General features: G+C 37.0%; 1 protein-coding gene across 2 annotated transcripts in view; it reads left to right on the top strand.

Annotated features, from left to right (window-relative positions):
* SPAG6 (sperm associated antigen 6) overlaps nucleotides 1-14,740 on the top strand; it is a 52,395-nt gene extending 37,655 nt beyond the window's left edge. Inside the window, exons 7-11 of one of the 2 annotated variants that reach the window (XM_072955073.1) lie at nucleotides 1,046-1,198; nucleotides 3,354-3,545; nucleotides 5,938-6,054; nucleotides 9,439-9,584; nucleotides 14,448-14,740. In XM_072955073.1, the coding sequence (XP_072811174.1) occupies nucleotides 1,046-1,198; nucleotides 3,354-3,545; nucleotides 5,938-6,054; nucleotides 9,439-9,584; nucleotides 14,448-14,517 (678 nt within the window). In that variant the 3' untranslated portion in view covers nucleotides 14,518-14,740. The remainder of the gene's footprint in view (nucleotides 1-1,045; nucleotides 1,199-3,353; nucleotides 3,546-5,937; nucleotides 6,055-9,438; nucleotides 9,585-14,447) is intronic. The other variant, XM_072955074.1, reaches the window with a different exon arrangement.
* Nucleotides 14,741-18,447: the final 3,707 nt, after the last annotated feature.

Here is an 18,447-nt window from a genome sequence, read left to right as displayed (position 1 = left end):
AGTACTACTGACCTTTGGGCCACATATTTCTTTGTTGTGGGAAGCTGTCCTGGGCACTGTAGGATGGGTGTTCAGCAGCATCCCTGGCCTCTGCCTGCTAGATGCCAGTAGCACCCTTCCCCTCAGTTGTGACAATCAAAAGTGTCCCATATTGCCAAATGTTTCCTGGTGGACAAAAGTGCCCCCAGTTGAGAACCATTGGGTTATATCAACGGAGTTTCAATCTGAAGTCTCAGGTTTTAACCATTTTCTACTTTCCATTTCTAGATTGTAGGGACCGTAGACTTTGTCATCCCATCACTTTAGGTCACCTGGGTGTAGTGAGAAATAGTGCACCCCTAGATTGGGAGAGCCCACCAGGCCCCCAATCTGGTGTAACCTAACAGCCACTTGTACATGGTGCACCCGAGCACTTAGATGCAAAAGGAATAGAGACCAAGCGACCGCGGGTGGATCCTGAAGTATCTTCTTCTGTGTATATTTTGATGGATCAATTTCATTTCACTAAACTTTAAAAGTCCTCATCCTTTATTTCACCCAGCGTCTTTATCTGGCTGAGATTTTTTCAAGATGGCAATGCCATCAGCTAGTGACCATTGCTAGCAAAGGAGGGATAATTAGGCTGGACTATTTCAAGTCTGACCTTGCCTTTCAGCATTCAGTGAGTGTGACCAGTCTGCTTCATAGTCACGCACGGGGATGGGGGATTTCAGCAGTTAGCTAGTTACAAACTGGCCCAAGGGTTAGTGTTTGGATGAGGAATTTTGATGTCCACAATGACAGGGATAAAAGTTGTGCCGTCGATGCATGAAAAGTCGAACCATGGAGAGGCTCCTCACAGGGAGCCTTGTCTACAAGCCAAAAATAGGATCGTTATCCTTGCACAGTTCTTTAATAAATATAATAGTTTCACTAAATGACATTTCAGATTTTACCAGATGCATTCTAGATCCTAAATTCCAAAGTTTGGCAATGCTAGAGTACCATTTAAAGACCACCGTACCCTTTAGGGTCATGGGTTATCCAGCTCTCCTCCTCTTCTCAGCTTTCGCAGTTGATCGTGAATGCAGGGGGAGTTGCTGCTGTGATCGACTGCATCGCATCCTGCAAAGGGAACATCAGGCTGCCGGGCATCATGATGCTTGGCTACGTGGCGGCTCATTCTGAGAACCTGGCAATGGCAGTCATCATCTCCAAGGTTTGTTTTGGCAGCATTTTCTCTAATGATTGCAGTGAGGGACTCTAAGACAGAACCACAGATGAATGCTCTTCCACAGGATGTGAAATACAACCGACCAGAGTCAAAGAACTGCCAGTTCTTTTCAAGTTAGTAAGTTTCCCAAAGCAATGCTTGAAGTAAGGCTTACTTGGCAGGAAGTTTAGAGTTCTACTCAGTATTTAATATCAATACCTCTGAGTATTATTAGTATTATCTGTACTTAAATATTGCATGCTTGTATCTTGAAGGATTGGCTGTATCTATTTAGAAATAATGTAAAGCATACTTTGATTAAAGACAGCTATCGTAAAGGACATGCCCCATGGTCATTTTCATTATTCTCAGAGGTCTGTACATCCTCCCCCTTCCTGCCACTGGGAAGGCTCCCTCTCCTGCAGCTTCCATGAGCCGGTTTCTCTGTTGGACTGAGGCAATTCAGAGCGTGTTGCTGTTGCGGATAGCAACATTTGTTTCCTTGCTCTGGGGTCTTGGCCCTATCTCAATTTACAACTTGGTATTAACCCACCAGATTGTGTAGCCCTGGCTCATAGTAGGTGCTCAAAAAAAAATTTGTTGAATGTACTGATCTCTCAAAATGTGCTTCAAAGGCTGTGTGCTCCCAGTGTCTCTGGAGACCCTCTAGGGTATGGATTTCTTATCAGCATGGAAAATCTGCCTCTGTATGTTAAACAGAAGTGTGGTTTTTTTTTTTTTATCCCTTGCTAATCCTCAGGATAAAAAAGAGCCTCAGATCTTTATTTTCTACCTATTCCTTGATAATTCTTTACTTCATTCCCTTTTTATCCTGTGCTTTTCCTTTTGTCCTTCTATTACCAAAGTCTCTGATCGTGGCCAGAGCAGCAGCACTGCTTTCTGAAGGGTCACCGTGGGGATGTTTTTGGGATTTCTGATTCTCAGTCCTTTTGTGGGTAGCCAGAAAGTCTGCATGTAGGAAGGAGGATGAAAGGCACAGCTATTGCTTTTCCTTCCTGTTTCTTCCCCAGGTGAACCAGGAGGCGCTCCCCTCCTTTGGCCCGGGGTCACGGCTGGCCTCTCCCACCTGGTTTGTCCTTCGTTCAGTTGAGGATTGAGGTGGGGGCAGCAGCGGTTTGAGGCAAACCACACAGCACTGTCTCAGGCTTTTCCTTTTCCAAGTGGCACTGTAAGGACTGCCAATGAAGAAATATGGCACATTTCCTCAGGAGTTTGGTCTTAAAAAACCAAATGTTAAGTTGGAGGGAAAAAAAATGTATATATGATCACTTGGCCTTTGCTGTGGTAGCATGACCATGTGATCGTGGCTTTTGTGGTCCTCAATTTAAAGTGATAATTCTTACTGTCTCGAGTTAGAAAATTATGCCTATACGGAATCTGGAATTATAATTTGATATGGTTATTTGAGTCTTCCTTGGATACATAAACTGTAATGTATTTGAGGTCCTTTAGTTAATTCTGTTTTGACTATTTAGATAAAATTGAAGTTTGAAGTGCAGAATATAAGCACATGCCATCTGTATAACAAAAATACTCATCTCTGCTTTGATAATCACATGAAAATGGGCAAAAATATCATTTAAAAGTTGACCAAAATTAACAGAAATTTACTATTTCAGGAAAGGTTTTAGTGAATATATTTCATCTAAAATTCACTTAAATAGAATCCTTGCTCATATTAGTCATTTGATTCTGGATCTAGAGTAGTTATTTTGTTCTCAGATCTATTGTACTTGGTGAAGAGGCAATTTTTAAAAGGATTCTAAGTTAACTTTTTTGACAAAAGAAAAACAAAAGGTTTTAAAGTCCTTTGCATTTTTGACTTGCCACAGTGGAATCTGGTTTTGCCTAAATACTAATCTGTGGCATCTGTTTTTTGATTAAATGCCTCTGTTTGGGGAGTAAATGCTAGTAGAGATATTTAGTTTGGTTGGATTGTAACAGATAATTAAGATGAATTAGTTCTAGTCATTTTATCAACTTGAAAAATGACAGCCCCTGTGAAGCGCTCATTTATTGAACCGTTTAGGGAAAAAAAGGATCAAGACCAAAACGATTCCTTCTAATGTTTGCGAAGCAGGGAAGACTCTTTAATCCCGCTCGAGATTCCTAACACTTGCTCTTTTGATCAACGCTGCAGGGTGTGCCCATGTTGTCAGTCTGCTTGTCGGAGGAACCAGAAGACCACATTAAGGCTGCTGCCACCTGGGCCTTAGGACAGATTGGGAGACACACTCCCGAGCACGCCCGGGCTGTCGTGGTCACCAATACGTTACCTGTTCTGCTTTCTTTGTACATGTCAACAGAAAGTTCTGAGGATCTTCAAATAAAAGTAAGGGTTTAATTCTTCACTGTTTTAATGAAGACTCACTCTTAAAAATATGTACTTTAAAATGTTTTAATTTTCCCTACGGACAATATTGCTTTTCTGTGTTGAGAAAGACATTTATCAGAAGAACTGAGGTGACTGAAAATGCATTAGTTTCCCTTGACTCTAAGAATCAGAGAGGTATTTTAAATTAAGTTCTCGACAAGTACAAAGTTGTTTGTACAATGAATGTCTGGTTGCTGCCTTCTACATTTCTGTGGACTTTTCTTATGAAACAGGGATTGAATAATAGAATTTTGGAGGTGAAATTGGCCAGAGAGAACTTTAGTCCATTTTACATTAAAAAATTGAGTCTAAAATAATTTTAGGTGATTTCCAAAGGTATTCCTGAAGCCATGAGCTACCTTTCCTGACTCCAAGTCCTCCTGATCATTTTTTTTTTTAATTTTTATTTTCTCAGGGAGGAGGTAATTAGGTTTATTTATGTAGTTTTTCTGATGAAGGTGCTGGGGATTGAACCCAGGGCCTTGTGCATGCTAAGCATACATTCTACCACTTGAGCTATACCCTCCCCCTTCTTCCTGATTTTTTAATTATATCTTTGTTTCTTAAAAGAAAATTGACCATAAGAGTCACTAAGCATTTTAAATCATGCATTTAAAAAAAATCAAAATTTCTGAAAAAAAAACGTTACTAGCTACTAAAATGATTCATAAAACATGAATATAAAGTAGAATGAATTTTTAAATAATTTAGTCTCAAAGAAAGAAAAATATTTCCCAGAATGCTCGCTATTAGGAAAACATGAAACTTTTTGAAAGCCGCTTTCAGAATTCACTTGGATTGGGGGAATTACACAGAAAAGACAATAATTTAAAATAATATCAACAGTAAGTTAAATTACATTTGAATTTTAATTAAACAATAAAGTAACATAGGAAAACATATTTGCTGGAGCAACTTTAGATGGTAGAGTGAAGCGGGTGGTCTTTTTGAACCACACAGTTGAGGGAATCTGAAAGTGATGTAGGGAGTCATTTATTTGGTTTATAAATTTTATAAAAGTGAATTTATGTTGATTTGATTATGTGTATATGTTTTTTTCTCTACAAATTCACTGAGGGAAGTTGATTTCTAAGATTAAGCCTTTTTCAATTTTTATAAGACTTTCTAGATCAAAGCAATGACCTAATAGCTTTAGGGCTCCACTTACAAGTCTCCAATCTTGAGTCCATTCCTTGGCAATGCTTTGTAGAGAGTAAGACTGACAACATGCTAAAGTCTTTTCCTGTTTAACAGTTCTGTACATCTTTGACTTTCTGATGAGAAACCACAACTCCATTTCCAGTCATGAGCTGTCCAAGTACAGCTGACTTACATATGTGTAATTTTAACCCATACATGGAGTTCTCTTTTTGCCTCATATTTCTTTATCCTATTATCATCATTGTCTTTCTTCCTCCTTCTTCCCTGTCCCTCTCCCCTCCTTCCTCCTCCTCACTTCTCATCTGCCCCAAGCACAGAACCAAGTACAAGCGGGTGTGGAATTCTAGTGGAGAACACGAAGCTCCTAGAGCAAAGGGGGCAGGCTTTCATACTATAAGGAAACAGAATCACCACCAGCCGTGGCCCTAGAGCTGCCTCAGGGATGTCCTACAGTCACAGGGGGGCCCTTCTTCAGCCCCACCTATGGTAGGGGGCAGTGCCACGGGGTATCACTGTGAAATACAGGGTGCTGGGGAGAGTGGGAAGGGGACATGCAGGCGCCTCGTCTTTTACTTGTGGTGATACAGCCCCTGTTGCTGAGGGGAGCTTTTCTACACAGTAGAGTGGGTCCTCTCTGTTTTGTTTCTATCTGTGAATGGAGCAATTTCTAGCCATGTGCTGTAGCAGCGTATCTGCAAATGCTCATTGAATGATGCACATAATAGAATATTTCTCACTACATGCCTGTACGCCATGAAACCTTTCGGAGAACGTGAAATGCCTGATAATAACTTTCTACAATAAACCACCTTCTCTCATTTGTTGATTGGAAGTAATAGGACATATTAGTTATCTCACAGTTTAATATATATTAATTCTTATACTAATAAAATATGATATATATTAATTTATAATCTATAGCTTTATGCTATAGCTTTATTTCCACATAGTTTAAGAGCTCAATAACACACTGTACCTTTAAAAATTTAACAGGAAGACAACTGTCAAGGTATTTTGATGGTGAACTAATGAAGGATAGTTTTTCTGACAACCATTTTAAACAATGAAACTCCAGGTTAGACCAGGAAATTCATTTCATTTTAAAATTCCAGGAACACAAGACATGAATTTTTGTCCTGCTTTCATTGATTACTTACTTTGGTATGTATTTTGCTTTGTATTCCAATAGAGTAAAAAAGCCTTAAAGAATATCCTGCAACAATGCACCTATTTACCAGCTATTGAGCCATTACTGTATGACGCTCCTCCCAATATTCTGAAGCATGTGGTTGGACAGTTCAGTAAGGTAAGGGCTGTTCTCTTAGCCTGGAAGTGGGGGAAGAAAATTAAAATGAGGTATTAGCTCATTTTTTCCCCGTTGGGTCAATATTGTCTTCTGCAAGCTGGGGGCAGGGTTTTCTTACTTCTCTTTCATGGGTTGTATTAACAGGGAAGGTAATATAGTTTAAAAAATGAACATAAGTTAATAAAATTCACACTTTCTTCTTCCTCACATTTTCCTCACAACCTCTGTACTGTCTTTTTTATGTTCTTGGAGAGAGGAAAGAGTCAACATATGAAAACCTTGTAATGCAGATAATTTATATTGATAAGCAACTTTGGGTAATTTTTCCAGTGTCTGTTAGTCTCATGCATCTGAAAGATCTTATAAAGAAAAGGTAAAAGGTCTCTGAGTCACCAAAATATTTTTTGCAAAGTTCATGCACTTTACTGGAGATGCTGTCAGTCATTTTGAGTTTATTGACTTATTTTGTGAACACTTTTAACAAATGTGGCCGTCATATTTCTTAGGTCAATGCAGATTAAAAGTAGTAAGGTAGAAAGTTTGAGCTGCTGGAAGGGGTACAGCCAGTGGGGCTGACTACTGACAGCAGAGGTTGAGAGAGAGAGAGAGAAAGTGCTTTCCCATAGCCATGGATAGCCAGGATGGGGACGCTAAGCTATCGAGAACTGGCTACATTGTGCTCAGGGGACTGGATTTAAGCAAATGGCATCTTTGGAGTTAGTGTCCCACAGTGGCTGTGAGCTCAGGCTCTGGAGTTGGGTGGCCTGGATTTCCTGTTTCCCAGCTGTAATATTTTTAGCTAAGTCTTGACCTCTTTGAAACTTAGTATAATTACCCATAAAATGGGGCTAATAAGAGAACCTATTTTATAGGGTCATTGTAAAGATTAATGAGATGTTATATGTAAAGAATTTAGCTTAATCCCAGGCACATATCAAGCACTCAAAAAAAAAAAACCCACAAAAACCCCAAAAGTTGTTTTTAAGAAGTAAAACACTGATGTTTTAAGGCTGATTTTTAAAAATTAATAAAAAATGAATGGTGGGGTGGAAATTCATTTGAATAGTCAGTTATAACGCTGTAGAAAGGAGGTCCTACTGCTTGTGTTCTGTATTTCTACAAACAATGAACAAAAGTATATATTGCTAGAGCATTTAAACTAGGCCCTGCAGCTCCCTGGGTCTAGTTCTAGGTACTCATCTGAAGATAATACTGTCTATAAGCAGCCCTCAGTTCTCCGAACCCTTTCCATGGTCTCCCACAGCCTGGCTGCCGCTCAAGGACCACAGTCCCTGAATGGTAGAAGGTTTTATGTTGTTGAAGGCACCTCAGTGTACAATTCTCTGCATCTAACACTTACGATCTGTCTTCCTCCTTCTAAGAAAATAAACTTTATTCTTTCTGAGTGCTCAGTAAGGAAGTGACCCGCTAATTTGACCAGTGAAGGGGGAGGGAGGAGTAAGGAGATGAGTGGTTCATCTACAGACAGGGGGTCACCAGCTCTTGAAAATGAGAAGCTGACATGATTTCTCCAAGCTTCATTTTATAGTCTAATCTTTTCAGCTACTGAGTGAGATATTCTAGTTTTATTGAACTTGCTATGAAAGTGAACACTAACCTGAACTGAGTTCAAAATAAGTCACTTTTAAAGTAAATCAGGGGGGTTTGTAGAAGTCAGCCAAAATCAAATGAAGACAATACTGCATATTATAATACTTTTATAAATGTGCCTTTGGGAATATTTGCTTCAGATGGAATTTTGTGTTTTCATAATCTAAGGATCCAGAGCCCTAGAAAGAGATGGGAAAGCGCTTTCAGGCAGAAGGAGAAAGATATTAATTTAACCTGGCTGCAGACAGATAGGAGGTAATAAAAACTCTCCAGGCCAAACAAAATATTTTAAACAGACACATCTGTAGGCTATTCCATTTGCTAGAAATACACATTAGTGTCAACTTTTATTGTCCAGTTGATGTGTATTATCATTTCATTAGCAAGATCCTTGTGTAGTTTTAAGTATTTGTTAAATGCCTATGTGTACCTGGCACTCTGTTAATCATTAAGCAATAGACCAAGAAGAATAAGACCAAGTTCTTCTTCAAGGAACTTTATAATCTAGCTGCAGGCATGAGATAAAACAATTAGAAAACACTTCAGAGTGCTAGACTTCACGATAAAGTTACTTATTTATTTTTTTCATTTGAGAAGGAATAAGTGAATGCAGCCTGAGGTATTCAGGGAGGACTTTAATGGAGGAAGTATAAGTGAAAAAAGCTGGTCTTTGAAAAAAGAGTAAGGATGGAGGGGGAAGAAAGGGTGTTTCTGTTAGAGGCAATGGTAGCAATGACCACGAAAGAGCAGTAATTCCCCACCCCACCCTCCTTGTCTGATCGTCCTGTTGGCTTGAATAATTAACTTCGTCTCCACTGGCTCTTTCTTCTAAACACAACAACATCCACTGTGGCTTTATTTAGTTCTCATTGGTTGCTTCTTAAAATCTACCCTTGGATTTGTTGATTCCCTCCTTCCCTGATTTTTCTTGTCTCTAACATCTCAATTTCCTTTCTCTGGCTACTCCTTAGTATGTTCACTCATTTGTTAAATGTGTGTAGAGTGTCTGCTAGGCTCCAGGCACTAGAGAAATGAATGAGTGAATGGTTTCTTCCTTCGATGACATTTACATGTGACAGACATATAAAGGGATAATTAAAATATTACATGGCATGTGCACTGATAGGGGTTTAACAGAATGTTGTAAGAGGTGAAAAGTACCTAACCCATCCTGGGAAAAGAGAGTAGGGTTGTCCCAGAGAAAGTTTCTTGAAGGAGGTGACACCTGAGCTGAGTCTTACAAGATGAACAAGAGTTAGGCAAGAAATGGGGGACATGCATGGAGGGAGGAAGGGCATTCTAGAAAGAGGGAACAGCATAGGCAAGAAATGGCTTGGATGTACCCTTTGAGGTTATTCACACAAAATTCAGCATGGAGATTGGTGGAGAAGGAAGCTGGAGAGGTATTTAGGACCTGAGTCACAGAAGGCCTTCTGTGCCTTGTTAAGGAGCTTGCCTTTAATTCTGGAGAGACCTCAAGTGGTTATAAGCAAAGGACAGACACCACTTGGCATCTTACATATATGAGTGGATCTCCATCACCTTTGTTCCTGTTCATTGCCTTTATTCCATCTCCACAACATAAAAAGTTAATACATTTCTAAAAAGGCCACATTTTACTTCCAATCATCAGCAAATTGAGGCTCATTATGTTACAGGTATATTGGACATAAATTCTCTTTTATATTTCCTCGGATGTATTACTGCTTTTCAGTAGCAAAAATCCAACTTGGAAAAGAAAAGCTGACATTTTTATGTGCTCCACTTTTCAAGGTGCTGCCCCATGACTGCAAAGCTCGAAGGCTTTTTGTAACAAGTGGTGGACTTAAAAAGATTCAAGAGATAAAAGCAGAGCCTGGATCTCTCCTTCAGGAGTACATCAACAGTATTAACAGCTGTTACCCAGAAGAAATAGTAAGGTGGGAAAAATGGACTTTGAGAAGTTCAAAGTTATAATACAGTTCTTCTATATCTAGATTCTATATCTACTTTGAAATCAAAATGTGGACTTTGAAATACCACATAAGACCAATGTGTACTACTCTCTTGATCTCTTTTATCCCTCAAGTTAAATGATGCTCTGATTGACACGTACATTTCCAAATCGAACTAGAATGTCATTTGAGACATTTCTGTACTAATTTAACACATGCTTTATTGAAGAGTACCCAAATACAGAGTTCAAGTTAAATTAACAATCCTTAATGTGAACCTGATTTAGAAAGAGTCTGATTTTCACCGTTCCCTGCATCTTATTTTTCTGCCTTAAGCTCACTTTCATATCAATGAGAGTATTACAAATAGAAAAGAGATGTTGAATGGCAAAAAAGAAAGTTACTATCTATATTTGAAAAAAATAAATAATGTTCATGAAATGCAGGTGCTTGATAGTAATGTAGCAGGAAGCTCTTTTCTTTTTTGCAAATTAGATACATTTTATTAGGAAGCTATTTTCAAGATTAATTTTTTAAAATGATGTTGGTTTGCAGAGCATTAAACCTAAGTCTCAGTCCTTGTAAGACTAGAGGAGAACTAAACCACTAAACCCCAAATAAATAAGAAGGTTACCAAAAACAAAGTTATCAAGCAACTGAATCTTGAAAAGTGTCCACAAAACATACAGAATTAAAGGCCGTTTTTATCTATATTTTTCTAATACTACACTTATTTCTTATTTTCTCTTAATTGATATTGGAGAACATAAATTCCAATGTTTAAAATTTGTTACAATTTATATAAGTTATATAAACTATAATTCCTGTTTAACATCAGTGGTTTTTAATACATATGGTCCTGCTGATTTTAAAAGCAGAAAAATAATTTTAAGATTGAAATTTGTTCTATATTCACATGTATTCTGCCAGTAAATTCTTTCCAAAGGTACAAGTTTATGCACTTTGGGGAGGTTTATGAGAACTTCTTGACCAAAAGAGTTTCAATAACAGCTTTGAAAATTAATATATATATATAAAATACATCCCAGGAGTAGTGTTAACATGTATATCCACTATATATAATATATGAATAAAATAACATACCCACAGGGTTATATAACATATAAAATATGTACAAAACCAGTAAATGAAGGAAATAGGAAAATCTTTTATCAAGAATATAAAATTAATTTTTATACATGGAATGTATGTCCCTTCAGGAAGAATGCTTTCAGTGCAATTTTCTAATATAAACAAAATTATAGAAAAATGAAAAAAAGCAAACTAAAGGGCTCCCCAAATGGAGTGACCTATTAGAATCAACCAATGGAAAGGTACTTCCTTGAGTAGAAGTCTTCTTTCTACTCCTTTCTAGGATTATTTTACAGAGCACTAGGGGAAATCAAAAACTCGTATTAGAATTGGATCTGCTGCTTTGCCAAAATACCATTGTAAATTCCACTTCTTATATTCTGTGATCTGGGATTTCATTTTAAAAACTGGCTAATTATGAAGAATTTTGGTTCGCCGACTGTTTCTAGTTTCTGATATTTTTTTTAAGCATTAGATTCTGTAGAACTTAGAGGAGTTTTATAGAATTCTTTGAAACCTTGTCTTTCTATGAAAACAGACAAATATGATCTCAAAAGGGTTTTATTTTTTGCTATCGTAATTCTCAAAAATGACTTGGTGACTATTTTAGAATTATTCCTTATAAGACACAGTATCAGTGGATACATTCTCTCAGCTGTTTTCAGCCTAAACATTTATTTCATATTACCTCCTAATTTTAGCAATCTTTAAAGATGTTTAATAAAGGTGGTTGGTATGATGAAAGGGAAGGGGCCCAGGACTAGATGTCAGAAGACCTAAGTTCTAGTCCTGGGCCATCCTACAGCCGGAAAGTATGTTTGGAACTCTTGTCTTCTGGATTTCTGCCTAAACTGGGAAGGGGAGGTTGCTCTTAGGAAACATCTAATTTGGGGGCGGGGGGGGGGAGGCGTGCATACAGTCTTCCAGTAGGCACATTTCTGGTATGATAACAATAGAATAGCCCAAATTCTACCTGGGTCTAGGGTGAGGTTGATTCCCCTATATTCTTAAAGGCCATACAGAGGTAAGTCGAAATAGCAGTGGTTGACAGCAGAAGAAAGGAATTTCCAGGGCTTTTGGGGAGGTTTATTTTGGTTCTTTCATAAGGAGTATGGCTAAAAGCTCAGACTTAGGTATCAAACAGATCGAATTCCTATCTCAGTCCCAACTACTTAGTAATGTGACTTTGGAGATACTACTTAACCCTCTTAGCCACTTTCCTCATCTGTAAAATGTGGATCGTTACCTACTTCTTAGAGTTGCTATCAGGATTAAGTGAGATAATGTTTAGCTAAAGGGTTTGCGCATGGGAAGAATTCAACTCAGTAAATATTTTATAGTCCTCTGTGGGTGCCCCTATTCTCTTTTTTATATCCAGGTTAAATCACATTATTAGGTGGATCAAACTTAACATTATAATAATACCGGGGAAACTGAGTAGCAGCACTTGGCCACTTATCATTTTTTCACTATTTGTTTTGATGATAAATGTATATCAAGCAAATATTTGTGTCATTTTTTTGCCAATATAAAAGACATAAACAAAGATTCTGGTTAGATTTAAATTGCTTTTAATTGCTAATGTAGGGGTTCCACACTTTTTTCTAATGGAAAGCTACTTTTGAATGCCTTAGCATCAGACAGATTCTAACTGGTAGGGGGTTTCTGACAGTTAATGGACAACCTGATGTACTTATTTACAGGATCATATACCAAGATAACGTACATGTGTGCATTTATGAGCAGTTGGGTAGTGCTAAATTTAGCATTCTGCTGATGGGGGTGAGCAGTATAAGTCCTCCCTTAGCACATTTCCTACCCTGTGGGGAATCCTGGGGATTGTGGCATCTCCAGGTCCCCGGGGAGGGAAATAAGCAGTGGCAGTTTGCTTGGCAATTAGCCAGGTAAAACCTCAAGGATTATTGGTAGATTCTGATTGATTTGTTGGGGAAGCTTTATTTTAAAGTAATGCTATCCAATAGAAATATAATGTGAGCCACATATGTCATTTAAAATTTTCTAGTAACCATATTTAAAAAAAAGTAAAATGGAACAGGGTAAATAAATATTAATGATGTATTTTTCTTAGTCCAATATATCTAAGTATTATAATTTCAACTTGTAATTAACATAAAAACTATTAATGAGCTATTTTACATTTTTTTGTCCTAAGTTTTTGAAGTCTGGTAGGTAGTTACCACTTTCTGCACATCTCAATTCAGATACTAAATTTCCTTAGAAATACTTGATCTATATTTAGCTTATGTTAAGTTTACAATTGAAAAGTATATTCACAAGTTCTTACAAACACACCTAAATTTTTTGCAATAAATGAATCAAATATCAGTTTTTAATATTTAATTAAAATTAAATAGACAAAAATTCAGTCCCTTAGTTATATTTCTCGCATTCACATTCCCCTTATTTCTAGGGCTTGCGAACCACACAAAGCTAGTGGCTACCATATGAAACAGCACAATTTTCAAGTTTTGGTTTTCTAAATCTACTTTTTACCCTTTCTCTAAAAAGTACCTATCTTGTGTCTAACACATTTATAAGACCTGGGAAGGTGAAGACTGATTTAAAATTTGTGACTAACTCAGTGAGAAACAGTTATAACTTCCTTCATTTAGGAGTACTTTGAAGAGACTCACTGTTGGGGGACAATTTTTTTGAGGGTAGGAAGCCTTTAGAGGAGAAACATCCTTTAAGGTAGCTCGTTATGCATGCATGTATGTATCTGTTTATCTATGACTGTTTGTAAGCACACTATTGAGAAAAACAGCTCTGTTTTATCCACCTTAACCTGACAAATTGTGGAAGAAATTAATGTAATATAAATTATGAGCTTTTAAGTCAGGCATTTGAGGATAAAGATAATTAACAAAGGATAAAACAAGTCTTTAACATTAGGTTTTGTTTTTTTTTTAATTTGGAGAAAACACCTTAGAAGGTTTAATTATTTTGAATATTTGGGGAAATTTTTAATTACACCTACCTAGCTTTTTTATCCATTTATTCTAGAATGTCTGCCAAAATTTTTGACATAATTTTATATGCATATAAATTCTTTCCATGGTTTATGAAGCACCCCACAATGCATTAATCAACATATGTAATACTTTTATACTATATATTTTATAAAATGTTAAATTTGTAAGTATAAATTTATAGTACTATAGATGCCCCAAACCAATGAAAATGATTAATTTCCTAGGTGTGTATGCTGGGCTGTTTGTAAACTATTTATTAAATAGTTCTTTAATGTGAATGATACTCCCAGAAATTTTTGGTCTTGTGAGTGACCAGATCTAATTAAAACATACATTGAGAATAATCTATCTGTAAGGCAGTCAGAACGCAGGCATTGGTTAGTAATGATAGACTGTGTTGTCTAACTTGTGGGAAAAACCCTATTAGCTGTGATAATCAAAGCAGCATCAGTCACTTGACATAATACAGACTAAGTCTCTGTAATAAAATACTGTCACTAGATCCAAGTTTTCTGCTTTGGAAATACCCCTTCTTTGCCACTGCAATGACACCACTTAAATGTCCTGCTATTTACCTAACATGGTCTTCCTGGATCATCTCTAACCTCATGCACAAAGCATTCCTGGAGCATCACTGGTCAGTGTATTTGAAGTTTCCCTCATAAGATTATTTCAAATAAATATCTAATGTTGAATCTTTTGTGCCTACCGTGCTGAATCTTTTCACACACACAAAGATCTAATAGAAAATTTTCTTTTTCAGGTATTACTCTCCTGGATATTCAGACACACTTCTGCAGAGAGTGGACAGCTATCAACCACTTACTCACTGAACAAAGTTGTAACTATACAAATTCATAGAAGAATGTCTCAAAATAGTTGAACGAAATACATTCTAGGTTTATTCAATGGCAAATATCTTTGGATTATATTTTCTAAATTTAGGTAGTACTTTAAGAATTAGTGGCTTGAATATATGTGGAACTATTCGTGGTCATTGGTATTGGATTTGTTCTAAAGGTAAATTTTAAAAAGACATTAAAGAATCTTAAGGCATTTGTTATTGTTCTGTTAAAGACCACACACACACTTTCAACTAGATGGAGATGAAAGAGGATGTTCAAAAACTCTTAAGATATTTTGAAAGAGGACATGGATGACAAAGTACAGGGCATTTGAAAGACACACTGATGTTAGTTGTATAAATGTGCTAACCCAACACATGGAATCTATGTCAGTTTTCCTAAGAAATTAGGAAGCTCTCCTCTTCATCCCAAGTTTTCTAACTCCTTTGTTATTCTACCTAAACTCTACCCTTGCCTTTCCTGGGGCTGGAGAGGGTGGAAGTCAGTATGAAGCATTATACAGACACGCTTTTCATTTTCACTGAAAGATTTCCTCTGAGTCTAGCCCTGCTCATGAATAAACAAGGAAGCAGGCAAGTAAGATCCTCAGCGTTCCCTTGTCCTTGCTTCACTTTCCCAAGTTTCAAAAGTCAGATTCAAGGAATAATTTGAAAAGAATACCATCAGACTCAGGCTTCACATACATTTTCATCTACGGAGCTGAAAGGGTGAGAGGGAGTTGCAATGAAATTTTAAGTAAAAGCAGCATTAGAATTGTCTCTTTCATTTTTCGTATCTAGTGTGTTTCTGACCTTGGGGAATATGTGATTAGACTGAGGAGTTTTAGTTGGCATGTGTGTCTTTTTTTAAAATCTAAAGGGACATTCCTTACAGTGATGGCCGGGGAGGCCTGGAGAGGAGGTAAATGGTGACACTTGGACACAGTGTTTCCGTCTGGTTGGCTTTCAGGTTTCCTTCTTGGACTCTTTCTTCTTTTCCCCTTCAAAAGAAAGCTACCCATTTATTTTTGGCATTTTCTGGATTTACCTCTGTCATCATTTCCCAACAGTGAAGTTTTGTTGCATCTTTTTAAAACTTCATCATACCCAAGATTGTCTCATTTCTTTTTACCTTGTATCAATCTAGGATTGCCTCTAGTTTGACTTTTTAGTATGTTTTTTGGGCCTATTTTGTTTCCTTGCAGTAATTTCATTGATCCATTGCATAAGAGGATGTAATTTTTATCTGCAATTTTGTGGATCCCCTTTTCTCTTTCCTGCCTGCCCAGCTTCTCCTATGAACATTTTAGCAATCTGAGAAAATAAAAGTAGTTTTCACCTGTCTTCATTAATACTATTTTTCTTAGATGACAGTGTTAATCATGACAGAAACTAGTCAGTCTATCTGGGATAAGACCTCCTCAAATGTTATGAGAATGGTGAATTTCCTGTTATGTATTTCTTGCTATCTCGTGTTGTATTTGAAATTTTTCACTTCTTAACATCATACTTATCAAAGAGTTTTAAACTAAGAAAAATAAGATATTTAATAGAATTTGGATGGGTGCTTTAATCTGATCATATGTAATTTATTTCATATGTTATGAAATGTTTCTTGACATGAAACACTTAAAGCAAAATAAAGCTTTCTTTATTCTTTGAAAAAACTCTATTATGAGGCTTTAAAAAATATTTTTCTACTTGTGCTAGAGGAAAAATAGTGTCTCTCAATGATGCTATCCTTTGATATTTTCACCCCAGTTTGAATTTTGTCAATTCTAATTCTCTGGGCTGACCAACCTGCCTTATTGTTTCCTCTGCCCCCCGCCGCCCCTCCTCCGCAGTTTATTTAAAAATCAACTCTCATTAGGATATCCCATTTACCTTATATGAACAACAATTTATTTTTAGGGCTTTAGCTCAGGAACAGAATGGTTGAATTGTATTGTTGGTTAAACCTTATTATTACTCATTCAGTTCACCTGTTGTGGAAATAAGTGCACGTCTATCAGTGATGCTTGAAAGGAGATGATAGAAATCTGGGTTCTAGGCATGTCTGTTAAATAGTAAGAGTGATCATTCTTGCTCAGCTTACTCATAAGATGCTTATAAAGATAACTTGCAATGATGCATGTAACAATTTTGTAAACTGTTCCATTCTGTGCAAACCAGTATGTGATTTATGGGCAATCTGATAGTCGATGACAGATTACACATTTTGGCCAGCACTTGGGCACCCAGGCCCCATACTCTTAGATAAGTGGAGTTTATACCAGATGATTTATGATAAAGAAAAGCTAAATTTCCTGCCCTCATGGAGTTTTCTAATATAAACACATTTGCCCAGACACAGAGAGTAAAACAAGCACAGGACACAGAGCACCAAGCGGGCATTTTCCATGCAGTGTGTGAAAGCAAATGACCACCTCATATTTACAGGAGGCTGACCTGTTTTTCTAACCTTTCCTCTCCAACCACCCTCTTAAAGACAGGATTAAAGATTTGCCTGTTTCTAAACTTGATTTGAGGTTCTGCTTAACATAAACCTTGACCTTAAATTCCTGGGTGAGGCCATCTCCAATCCAAGATGTCAAGTTTAGAAACTAACCTTGGAAGAATGAAGGATTTGTCTGCTGTGTTTTCAAATCTCCAACCCTTTCCTTAAATTCATAAACCTTGACCTTAAATTCCTGGGTGAGGCCATCTCCAATCTAAGATGTCAAATGTAGAAACTGACCTCGAAAGCATGAAGGATTTGTCTGCTGTGTTTTCAAATCGCCTAACTTTGATTAAGTTAGATGCTAGCAAATGTTGAGGCTTGTGTATACTGTGCCTTATTTTGCCACAAAATTCACTGTGTAGACAAGACTAATTTGAAGCTCTTCTAAGTTTCAGAGATTAAAAGGATCAAATGACAGTCTTAACTGTAACTGTTGTACTTACCACTTAGTTAAGGCACTTTGGACATTTTTTAGGTTTAAACTGGCTTTTATTTTTTATCATTTTATTATTGCATAGTTGATTTATAATATATGTGTTATGCAGTCAAATATAATAATTTAAAATATTTTATGTCTTATGTAGGTATACAGCACAGTGATTCAACATTTCTATAGATTATACTTCATCTAAAGTTGTTATAAAATATTGACTGTATTTAAGGTGCTGTTTAATATATCTTCATAGTTTGTTTTATACATAATAGTATGTACCTCTTAATATTACCCTTACATCTATTTTATCTCCCTCCCCTATTCCTCTCCCCACTGGTAACCACTATTTGTTCTCTATGACTGTGAGTCTGCTTCTGTTTTGTTATATCCATTCCTTTGTTTTAGTTTTTAGATTCCACATAGAGGTGATATCATACGGTATTAGTCTTTCTATGTCTGACTTACTTCACTAAGTATAATACCCTCCAAGTCCACCCATGCTGTTGCATCTTTTACCTTGTTTTGTTACTGACAACTGTAAGGCGGGAAGGAGAAGAGGAGGAATTAGGACCATTGATTTGCAGCATGTCTTACTGACAGTTAAATACAGTGGTTTGTTCTGTTTTCTGCCACTCGAGGGTTATTTAATTAAATTCATGACCTAGGATGCTAACCAGCTGCACATCTAAAATAATTGCTTCTCTGTTGGTGAGATGTAAAGCTGGGATTGATTTTTCCCCTGGCCGATGGCTCTCCTTTCTGAGTCATGAATGTCATCTCCACTCTCCCCCCACCTCCCCACATAATTTGATCTCTGTATTTGATCCCTATTTAGTATACACTTTGCTAAACAGATGTCTGAGTAATTAAAATCCCACATGGGCACACTCATCAGTGAGTTACATCTATTTAACAGTCAGCTTGGAAATTTCTCACCCCGGCTCTTCTCCCATCCTGGTGTCATCTGTCACTGGCCTCTAGCAGGC

Source organism: Vicugna pacos, chromosome 35 (genome assembly GCF_048564905.1).
Source record: "Vicugna pacos chromosome 35, VicPac4, whole genome shotgun sequence".
In the NCBI taxonomy this organism is placed as follows: Eukaryota; Metazoa; Chordata; class Mammalia; order Artiodactyla; family Camelidae; genus Vicugna; species Vicugna pacos.
Note: the sequence above shows the minus strand (reverse complement) of the source record. Positions and strands in the feature narration are given on the sequence as shown.